At 35.2% G+C, this 10,838-nt stretch overlaps 1 protein-coding gene across 2 annotated transcripts; it reads left to right on the top strand.

Annotated features, from left to right (window-relative positions):
• Nucleotides 1-51: 51 nt before the first annotated feature.
• On the top strand, nt 52-10,563 carry THAP6 (THAP domain containing 6). 2 transcript variants are annotated; one of them, XM_069457547.1, is made up of 5 exons: nt 52-113; nt 1,018-1,120; nt 2,336-2,543; nt 5,883-6,008; nt 9,440-10,563. In XM_069457547.1, the coding sequence occupies exons 2-5, from the start codon at nt 1,041-1,043 to the stop codon at nt 9,692-9,694; spliced, it is 669 nt and encodes a 222-aa protein (XP_069313648.1). In that variant the 5' UTR covers nt 52-113; nt 1,018-1,040; the 3' UTR covers nt 9,695-10,563. The 2 variants fall into 2 exon arrangements, with proteins under 2 accessions (XP_069313648.1, XP_069313647.1); XM_069457546.1 differs by having other exon boundaries at nt 62-563.
• The last annotated feature ends 275 nt before the right edge of the window (nt 10,564-10,838 follow it).

Raw genomic sequence — 10,838 nt, 5'->3', positions numbered from 1 at the left:
GGTTGAGCACGTGACCCGGGGCGGCCGGATTTCCGGTTCCAGGGCTACGGGGCGGAAGCGAAGGAAGGCTCAATTTTCGTGGTCGACATTAGTCGCCGTCTTCGTTGCTAACGGTAATAACTCTTAGGTTGCCTCTTCTTTTCCCCTCATCGCTACCCGCCCACATCCCGGGGCGTGGTTTGGAGCGAGGAAAACTGCAGCGGCGCGGAGATGCTGGTTGGCCCCGGAGGAAGACACGCTCACCGGGCGCATCGGCACCTGTGACAGGGCGGCCCCTCCCTCTCCCCCTCGGGCGGCGGGAGCCTAGAGACTGGGGCGGAGCTGGGCCCGGCCTCGGGACTCCGGGTCGGTCCCAGCGCGCGCGCTAGCTCTCTGAACTGCTTGTTGCTTACGTCCTTTGCCCTTGTACTTGTTCTTCGTTCATTCAAAGTATGTGTTAACATTGACTACGTGCCAGTTACCAGCTAAGCCGTGAGGAAAAAAAAACACGCCTCCCCGTGCCCTCATGGAACTCAGACTGGTGGAGGAGAAAGACGTTAATCAGCGCAATCACTGCAATAAATGTAAGGTTACAACTTGGAGAAGTGTGTGTCCTATGAGAGCTAATATTAGAGAGGATCTGAGTTAACCTGGGTGTTAGGGTAGGTTTCCCTAGGGAAGTTTCATTTCCGCTGAGAGCTGAAGGATGAGTAAGACTTAGTGTGCCAGAATCAGTTGGTGTGAAAAGGTCTCTCTGCGGCAGAGAGACCGTGGTGCCTGTGAAAAGGTGGAAGGGAAATGTACAGTCCTACAAAACTGAAATTAGACGCCTTAGGTTGCATAGCTAAATATGCCTCACTTTATTAAAGAGCCAAAGCCTTGGAAAATTTTATGAGCAAAGCTGCAGGTGTTGGAAGAAAATATTTGCCTTTGGCTTTCTAACCTGATTTCTTGTTTCCTAAAACATACTGGAAAAGGTAAGTACGTTCTCCTTCAGCTTTGAAATTACTAACTCTTACCATTTTAATTTTCTTTCAGTTCTGTTATGAGTTGCTAAAATCATGGTGAAATGCTGCTCGGCCATTGGATGTGCTTCTCGCTGTCTGCCAAATTCCAAGTTAAAAGGACTGACATTTCACGTGTAAGATTGTGCTGTAGTTAAGCCAAGTACTTTTTAGGTGTTATAAAAAGCAAAAGACAGTTCTGCTTAAATCAGTTCTGAACTTTAGTTCCCAAGTCCTTTTTAAATAACCTTTTTATTAAATTTGAAGTGACAGTGATGCCTTTACATGTTTATAATTTAGTTGAAAAGTTTTAAGAGACTTGCTAAGGACTGGGTACAAAAAAATACCATCAGTCTCACTTTTGCTAATATTACTGCATTGTATTTAACATGCCTTCAAATAAACTCAATGTTGTTTAAATGTAGTTTACAATCTGAATGAAGGCTCTTTGTTCAAATATATTGTCTTTTCTATTTAGAAATAGGTCAAGCATAGGTTGTAGAGAAAAAATATAAACTACAAGTTCAGATCAAAGGTTCTTTAGCTATGTTGCAGGTAAATCAGGATGACCCTAATTTACTCTTTTAGCCATTCTCCTGACAGCCATAAGAGAGAAGGAGTAAAAAGATTTCATTATTGCCCATTTGCTAAAGGTTTATTTTACTGCCTTTGTGCCAGGCACTGTGCTATGTGTTACAAAAAGATCTGCTAGCTAGTTTGTTAGATATAAGGAAGTCAGAACTGAGTAAATATACCCTACCTTATTCCAGAAAGAATTTGAACCACTTTGAAAATTGGGAAAGATGTGGTTTTTGGCCTTCAAATCTCTCAAAATAGTTCTGATCTCCAGAACTCCAAACTCTGTAGCTGTTTTCTGCACTCAATCACTAGGCATTTATAGACCTGCTATGTATTAAACGCTGTACTAAGCAATTTTTTGACGCTGACAGAAGAATGAAGTACAAGGGGCCCTATTGATTGGGGTAAATTCTGGATATCACTTCAAATAGGAACAGGCTCAAGTGGTACTCTTTATCATGTATAGATGAAGAAAACTTTCAATTGTGAATCTTACTGTAAGGTGCTAAATACCCATTGGAACTTTCTTCCTTATAATATGAGAAAAATTGAAATGAGGGCCTTATGTCTGCAGCATGATTGGCAGAAAAATCTGATATTAAAACTGAAAGTTACAAAAGCATGAATTGTGGTTTCCTGAATATTGCAGTTCCCAGGAGTAATAACAAACTAAAGGAATCAATTTAGCCATAGTTGTATAAGACAGCTTTAATTCAAGTATATATCAATAGTGTTTAATTTTTAAGTTTTGTTTTATGTTTTCTTTTTCCCAGATTCCCCACAGATGAAAATATCAAAAGAGAATGGGTGTTAGCAATGAAAAGACTTGATGTGAATGCGGCAGGTATTTGGGAGCCTAAAAAAGGAGATGTATTGTGTTCGAGGCATTTTAAGAAGACAGATTTTGATAGAAGTGCTCCAAATATTAAACTGAAACCTGGAGTCATACCTTCTATCTTTGATTCCCCATATCACTTACAGGTTTGTTTATGAGATATTGCCTACCATCATTACTCACTTTTTATGATACTATTGAAGAACATTTACCACTCTTCCTAACATTTTTATTGTTTGCCTGTTTATTTGAAGTCCATTTTTAAATTTGTAGACTGCAGCTTCAGCTTTTATAATGTGTAGTGGGAGTATTTTACCAGTAGCCACTCAGAAATATTTGTACATTAGTAAGGTTTGGTGAAGTAGACTGACTTTAGGAATTGGCATGACTCAAGATTTTTGTCTAAAAAAACAGAGATTAACATAAGGTTGTACTCAAGTTCCAAGTTGACAGTCCTCAACACTGGAGCAGAAGTCAAGAGCAGAACCACTAACAGGATTAAAGTATATTTCTGAGAGCCACATACGTGCAAAGCTTAAAGTCTAGGGAGAATCCAAAAGAAGAAAACCAAAAGAAGGAGATAAGAACAGGAAAAGGAAAGGAGAGAAGAGGTCAGAAAAAGGAAATAGAAGGATTGAATAAATTCTTCCTGAATTCTATGTTTTTTCTTAGTGATAGTGCCATCAGTTGGCTGCTTCACCCTCATTGCCTTTCTTGGCTTTGGCTTGAAAGTGAATTTGCTTCCAGAAATTATAGACTGATTGATTGATTCTAATGTGAAAAATTTAGGGAGAGCCTCAGTTGAAAGGTATCTCCTTCCTGACATCTGGAAACAAGAAGTAGCCAAAAGTGCACATGGAGACTGCCTCACTTTCTTCCATATTAAGAAATGTATAATATCATGAGCAATTTCCTCTAAAAGTTTTTTTTTGCTCTACCAGCAAGGTATCATCTAACTGTAATGTTAAAAAGACCTTAAGAAGTATGAACATAATAAATCAAACTAAGTTACTTTCAAACACTTTTTTCCTTATAACAAATTTATTGTTATATGAAATTAGATGATAGAAGTAAAAATAAAAATTAATAATACATAATCCAGAGATACTCATGTGAATACTTTGATGTTTATCTTTCCAGCCATTTTTGCGTTTTGTATAAATTTGTATATACTTTTATAGGTAAGAAAATAGAATTACATTGTATATCTTTTCCTTCATTTGCTTTTTTGTTTTCATATATTTATATAGTGCTTACTGTGTGCCAGGCACTAGTCTAAGCACTTTACATGCGTATTAACTCATTTAGTCCTTGAAACAACCATATTAGGTAAGTACTGTTCTTACTCTCTAGGACCAATAGTACTCTCTAGGAACCTGAGGCCCAGAGAGCCGGAATGCTTTCCCCAGAGTCACAGAGCTAGTATATTAAATTGCAGAGGCTAGGTTTAAACCCAGGCATTTTGGCTCCAGAGTCTACTGTTAACTACTACTCTCCATGGCATTAAATATTTTCCCAACCAACAATTGCTTTCAAACTTTAATCTACTTAAAAATTATCCAAGGAGTTTGTTTAAACTATAGAATCTTATACCTCACTCCCAGAGAATTTGATTCAGTAAGTTTCGGTGGTAGTCCAGGCATCTGTACTTTTTAGCAAGCACCTCACATGATTGGGCTGTAGATCTATGGATCACATGTTTTAAGAGAAACCTAAGTATGCTATCAATTTTTTTAGCTAAACTTTATATTGAAGTATAACACATATATGGAAAAGTGCACCCGTCATAACTGTACAAATCAATAAATTTTCACAAAGTGAATACACTCGTGTGACTCCCCCAAACCAAGATATAACACATTGCCGTTCCCCAGAAGCCTCCCTTATTCTTTTTCCCAGCTATTACACCCCCACCAAAGGTAACTACCATACTAACTTCTATCACTATTAATTATATAAATGGATTCTTATCTAGAGTATGTACTCTGGCTTCTTTAGCTCAACATTTGTTGGGTGGTTCATCCACATTGTAACATGGGCTAGTAGTCCATTTTTTTTCTTTGCTATATACTGTTCCATTGTTATAAATAAACTAATTTTTCATTCTGTTGACAAACATTCGGGTTGTTTTCACTTTTGGGCTATTATAAATGGTGCAGCTATAAACATTTTTGTCAGTGTCTTTTGGTGCACTTATGTACACATTTCTGTAGAATGTATATATGCGTCTGTTAGGAATTACTGACTCCTAGGGCTGTGTATGTTCAGCCTGAGTAGATATATGCTATGGTTTTCCAAAGTGGTTTTGCAAAGTTATAGTCCCACCGCACCATCAGCGTATAAAAGTTTGTTTGGTTCCACATCCTTGCCAGTACTTGTGGTGTCAGTTTCATAAAACATTTTCATGACCGTATAGTAGTTGGTCGTATGTGTGAACAGTAGTTTACATAAGCAGTCCTCACTATTGTGTCTAGATTTAGCATCTTAAAGTATTTAAACAGCACTAAAATGACCATAATTGTTCCTTTGAACATCTTTCAAATTCTTATTTCTTTGAACTAAATTCCTGGAAATAAAATTGTTGGATCAAAAATTATATACATTTTTAAAACTTTGCATTTGATGCAGATCTCCCAAAGACTCACCAAAAAGTTTGTACGAATCTACTCTCCTACTAGCTATGCATGAGAGTATCTGTGTACCCTAATCCTTGGTATAAGTTGTGTTTTTAATCTTTGCTAAAATTGATAGACAAAAATGGCATCTTAATTGTTATAATTTATCTTTGAATACTAATGAGTGTCTATATTGAGAATATGAATCATTAAACTGCAATCTGTATTGCAGTTTTTGTTTCTGTAGTTCTAATTAGGGCATTGGTTTCATTTTTTGAAATTCAGAAAATATTTTTATATAGTTGTCTATATTTTCTCTTGTGTTATATGACGTTACCCTTACCCACCTTAAGATTATATAGATAGTCCCTATATTTTTTCTAGTTCCTCGTGGTTTTCTTTTTCATGTAAATTTTCAGTCTATAGAATTTAGTTGTGGTTTACTATACATAAAGGACATAACACTTTTTTAATTAGTTGATTTTTACTATGTGATTTATAGCCTTTCTCCACTTATTTAGAATGTCACTTTTATCCTAAAGGCATTTATCTACTTGATCTATTCCTACGTTTTTCTGTCTAGTCCTAAAAAATTAGCATGCTATTTTAACTATTGTTACTGTGTATTGTATTTTTTAATAGTTGGTAAGGCATATCCTCCCTCTTTATCACTCTTTTTTAGGAAAATTTGTGTTTCCAAGTGAAATTTAGAGTTGTTGTCAGGAAGTTCTTTTAAAATAATCTGAGTGGAATTTACTGTCTTTTAAAATAATTTTCATGAAAAGAAATGTGATATTTTACTACACAAAGTTAAGAAGGTATAAAAACTTAAGAAGTATTTCAGTGATTGTTGTTAACTATTCTTAACAGGGGAAAAGAGAAAAGCTTCACTGTAGAAAAAACTTCACCCTCAAAACCATTCCAGTCACAAACCACAATCACCAGCTCGTTGGAGCTTCCTCATGTATTGAAGAATTCCAATCCCAGTTCATTTTTGTAAGTAAAATTACTTACTGAGCTCATGTTTTAAGATGAATTTGTCCTCTCTGTTAGGGTCAAACTTTTTAGAATCTTAGCAAAAAACTAGGGGTTTAGGTGTTTGAGGGTTTTTTTCTTAATATTTAATATCCACAAATAATATTGCTTCCCATATCATTGTAATTTATATGTTACAGTAGCAATATAGAGGTAGTTAATTCTTTGGTTACATATTTAGTTCAACGAATGCATTTGCAAGCTTATTTCTACCAAGAAAATAATTAATTCTTCCCTTTACTATATTTTCCATATGGAAATATCTAATTAAAGAATAGCTATTTCATTAGTTTTTCTTGAAAAACAATCATATAATACATACATACAATGTGTTGAATATTCATCTGATTGCCTGTTCATGTTAGAGCCAGGCCTAGAATCTTGATTACTATAGTTTTATAATAATTCTTAAAATCAGGCAGTGTTAGTCCTCCAACTTTGTTCTTTTTGAAGGGTGTTTTAGCTGTTCTAGGTTCTTTGCATTTTTATGGGAATTTGAGAATCACTTTATAAATTTCCACCCAAAAAAACCTGCCAGAATTTTGGCTGGTTTTGTGTTGAATGTACAGATCCATTTGGGAAAAATTGACATCTTAATAATAGTAAGTCTTTCAACACATGAGCTCAATATATCTCCATTTATTATTGACTTTAACTTTTCTCAGCATTGTTTTATAGTTTCCAGTATACAGGTCTTTCACTTTGTCAGATTTATCCCTTAGTATTTCAAATGTTTGGATGCTATTGTAAATGGTATTATTTTGTTTGCTGCTAATATATGAAGATATAATTGATTTTGTATATTAACCTTGTATGGCAAACTTGATAAACTCATATTCATTATAGCAGTTTTTTTGTAGAAGCTATCAGATTTTCTATGCAGATAATCATGTTCTTTAGAAACGGTTTTAATTCTTCCTTTCCAGTGTGAATACCCTTCATTTCTTTTTGTTGCTTTATTATACTGCCTTGAACCCCCAGGGCTATGCTGAATGGAAGTACTGAGAGCTGACATCCATGCCTTGTTCCTGATTTTAGGAGGAAGGCATTCAGTCTTTAACTATTAAATATGTTAGCTATAGATTTTTCATAAATGCTCGTTATCAGGTTTAGAAAGTGGCCTTCTGTTCCTAGTTTAAAAAAAGAATTTTTATCAGAAATGGATGTTAGTTCTGTCGAATATTTTTATGTTTCTCTTGAGAGATTGTGACTTTTTTAGTTTATTGACATTATGAGTTATATTGATTGATTTTCGAATGTTAAACCAACTTGTATTCCTAGAATAAATCTTACTTCTTTATTATATATTATCCCTTTTATATGTCGTTAGATTAGATTTGTTAAATTTTTGTTCAATCTTTCCTTTTCTGTTCAAGAGGAATATTTGGCCTGTGGGGTCTTTTTCAGTCTGGTTTCAATATTAGGATAATGCTGACCTCAAATAATGAGTTGGAAAAATATTGCCAACTTTTTTAATTTTCTGGAAGAGTTTGTATAGAAATGGTATTATTTCTTCTGTAACTATTTGGTAGAATTCCCCAGTGAAGCTATCTGGACTTGTAGTTTTCTTTGTGGGAAGGTTTTTTGGTAGTTTGTGTCTTCCAAGGAATTTGTCCATTTCATTGCTGTTGTCAAAATTTATTGAAGTTGTTCATAACATTTCCTTATTCTTTCAATATCTGTAGAATCTGTATTGGTATAGCTCTCATTTCTGATATTGGTAATTTGTTTCTGCTCTCTCTTATTACTGATCAGTCTACCTAGAGATTTATCAAGGTATAGCTCTCATTTCTGATATTAGTAATTTGTTTCTGCTCTCTCTTATTACTGATCAGTCTACCTAGAGACTTATCAGTTTTATTGATTTTGTCAAAGAACTAGTTTTCATTGATTTTCTTGTACTTTTTGTATGTTTTGTACTTCACTGATTTCCACTCATCTTTATTAATTCCTTTCTTCTACTTATTTCGGTAAAATTTGCTCATCTTTTTTGAGTTTCTTGAGGTGGAAGCTGAGGTCATCATTTGAGGCTTCTTTCTAGTATAGGCATTTAGTGGTATTAATTCCTTCATAAGTGTTGCTTTAGCAGCATTCCACAAATTAAATATGTTATGTTTTCATCCTCATTCCGTTTAAAGTATCGTCCAATGTCATTTTGATTTGTTCTCTGACAAATTCAGAAGTGTGTTACATAGTTTCTAAATATTGAGAGATTTTCTAAATATCTACTATTAATTTCTGATTTAAGTCTGTTGTGGTCAGAGAATATACATTGTATAGCTTGAATCCTTTTAAATTTATTGAGATTTATTTGATAGCTCAGAATATGGCCTATCTTGGTAAATGTTCTATGTACATTTGCAAAGAATGTGCATTTCTCTCACTTCGGCCTCCCAAAGCACTATGATTTACACAGGTGAGCCCCAAGCCCAGCCCTAGTTTTTATCTCTAGATAAAGATTCTCTAGAGTCTTTTTTTATATATTCCGTGCCTCTACTTAACCTTTCGAATATATGGAATGTTGTTTTAATAACTTTCTTAATTCCTTTGTCTGCTAAGTCTAACATTTGTGTCAGTTCTGGTTTGGTTTCCATTGATTGATTTCTCTCTCATTATGGTTAATATTTTCCTGCTTATTTACCTTCCTGGTAATTTTTGCATGCCACACATTGTGGATTTTAATTTGCTGGATGCTAGATATTTTTGTATCCTGCTTTCTTGAGCATTATTCTGGTGTATAATTATTCAGAAACAGTTTGAGCTTTTCAGATTTTGCTTTCTTTGGCAGGACTAGGATAGTGCTCAGTCTAGGGCTATTTATTATCCACTACTGAGGCAAGACCCTTTTGTATACTGAGTGCACCGTGAATCTTGAGGATGTGTAGTCTCGCTTTTAGGAATAGTGCCTATGCCGTACGACTGCAGGTCACTCCTAATCTTTCCTGATTGTTTTCCTTAGCCTTGAGTAGTTTCCTCACATGCATGTGCTGATCTTACTCAGTGGAATACTCTAGGGGGATCCTCTGAAGATCTCAAGAGTTTTCCCTCTGTGCAGCTCTTCTCTCTTCTCTAGTACCTTGTCCTGTGAACTGTGGCCGCCTTGGTCTCCCTGGATGTTTTGCACTATCTCCTCAACTCAGTCTGCGTAGCTCTGCATGGGTCTGCTCTCTTTGCCCTGAGGCCTAGACGCTCTCTCAAGGCAGTAAGCTGAGGCAATCATAGGGCTCACTTCTTTGCTTCCCATATTTCCTTGAACTCCTGGTCTCTAAACATCACCCACTTAAAGATCTTCTCTAAGCATTATAAATGAGGAAACAGCTGAGGCCCAGTTATAAACTTTTATTTAACTGCCTGTTTTGTCTGATTTAATAACTTGGTGTTTATGTTTTTAGGAACATAGCTACAGTGTAATGGACAGTCCAAAGAAACTGAAGCATAAATTAGATCATGTGATCAACGAGCTAGAGGATGCCAGGGAAAGTCTACGGAATGTTTTAGAGCGAGAACAACGTTTCCAAAAATCATTGAGGAAGACAATCAGGGAATTAAAGGATGAATGTCTGATCAGCCAAGAAACAGCAAACAGACTGGATGCTTTCTGTTGGGAGTGTTGTCAGGAGAGCATAGAACAAAACTATATTTTATAAAATAATTTCATGTCATGTTCTACCTAAAATTGACATTGGTACAGCTTTTTAGAAAATAATTCTCCTTTCCATTGCTAAATAACATCTGTCATTTTAAGTGCTTCTTGGAATCCCCTGGAGCATTATGCATTGTAGTTGCCATCCAAAAACTTTTCTGAAGATGTGCAGACATTTGTGGCAGTTATCATGTTTTGGGGTGGCTTGTAACAATTATGTTTTTATAGACCTATACTACTACCAGGTCACTATTGTAAGATGTTAAGATGTCGAGAAGATTCCACAGGACTAAGGAAATGATATAAAAATAGCCACATTAAGCTGTAGTAGAAGGAGCATCAGATTTTTGGCTTCAAAGGAGTACCTACACATATATGTGCTTTATGGTAAGTATGTTGAATTTTACTGTAAATTTATTTTACTGTAAAACAATTCATCTATAACACATATCCATCTTGGATCCAATCCAAGGTACTTTAGTTATCAATAATACCTAGTGATCTTTTCAAAGCATCCCATAGTATTGACCCTGAGAACAACACATGATGAAGATCTGTTGGCTTTTCAAATTGTTCAGAGCCAGCTTAAGAAGATTCCTCATAGGTCTCAGTTTTTCATTACAGTGCATCATTCCTCCTCGCTAGGAGCACTTTGATATAAACCAGAATAGATTTCAAAACAAAAAAAAGGGTCATAAATCTGATTTTTAAATGGTTGGCTGCTCTGACAGGTCTGAACATTTTGCTTCATGACTATCATTTCATCATAAAGGTCTATCTTCAAAATCTGAATGCTAGTACTAGCTGAATATTTTTAATGCGGCTTTGTGTTTTTTGGAAAGTAATATTGCTGGCATTTTTAAAAATATAAAATATAGAAGAAACCATTAAAAATTAATAATTGTGGCTTTTTCAGTTGAAATAGGAATTAGAGAAAGGATCAGAATATTTTTCTTAGGAGAGTAGATTATTGTCTAAGGGCTTTTATTTAGAGAAAGACAACTGAAATGAGTCATAAATACTGTGGATTAAAATAAAAACTGTTAGCCAAAGCCACACTCTACGTAGAAGCACCTGTACATATTATGAACCTCATTCAGAAGTCCATGCAATAATAGTTAGAATTTGAGTATCAGTTGTTTCATTGT

This window comes from Eulemur rufifrons, chromosome 24 (genome assembly GCF_041146395.1).
Source record: "Eulemur rufifrons isolate Redbay chromosome 24, OSU_ERuf_1, whole genome shotgun sequence".
NCBI classification, from domain to species: domain Eukaryota; kingdom Metazoa; phylum Chordata; class Mammalia; order Primates; family Lemuridae; genus Eulemur; species Eulemur rufifrons.
This window is presented reverse-complemented; position numbering and strand designations above follow the sequence as displayed.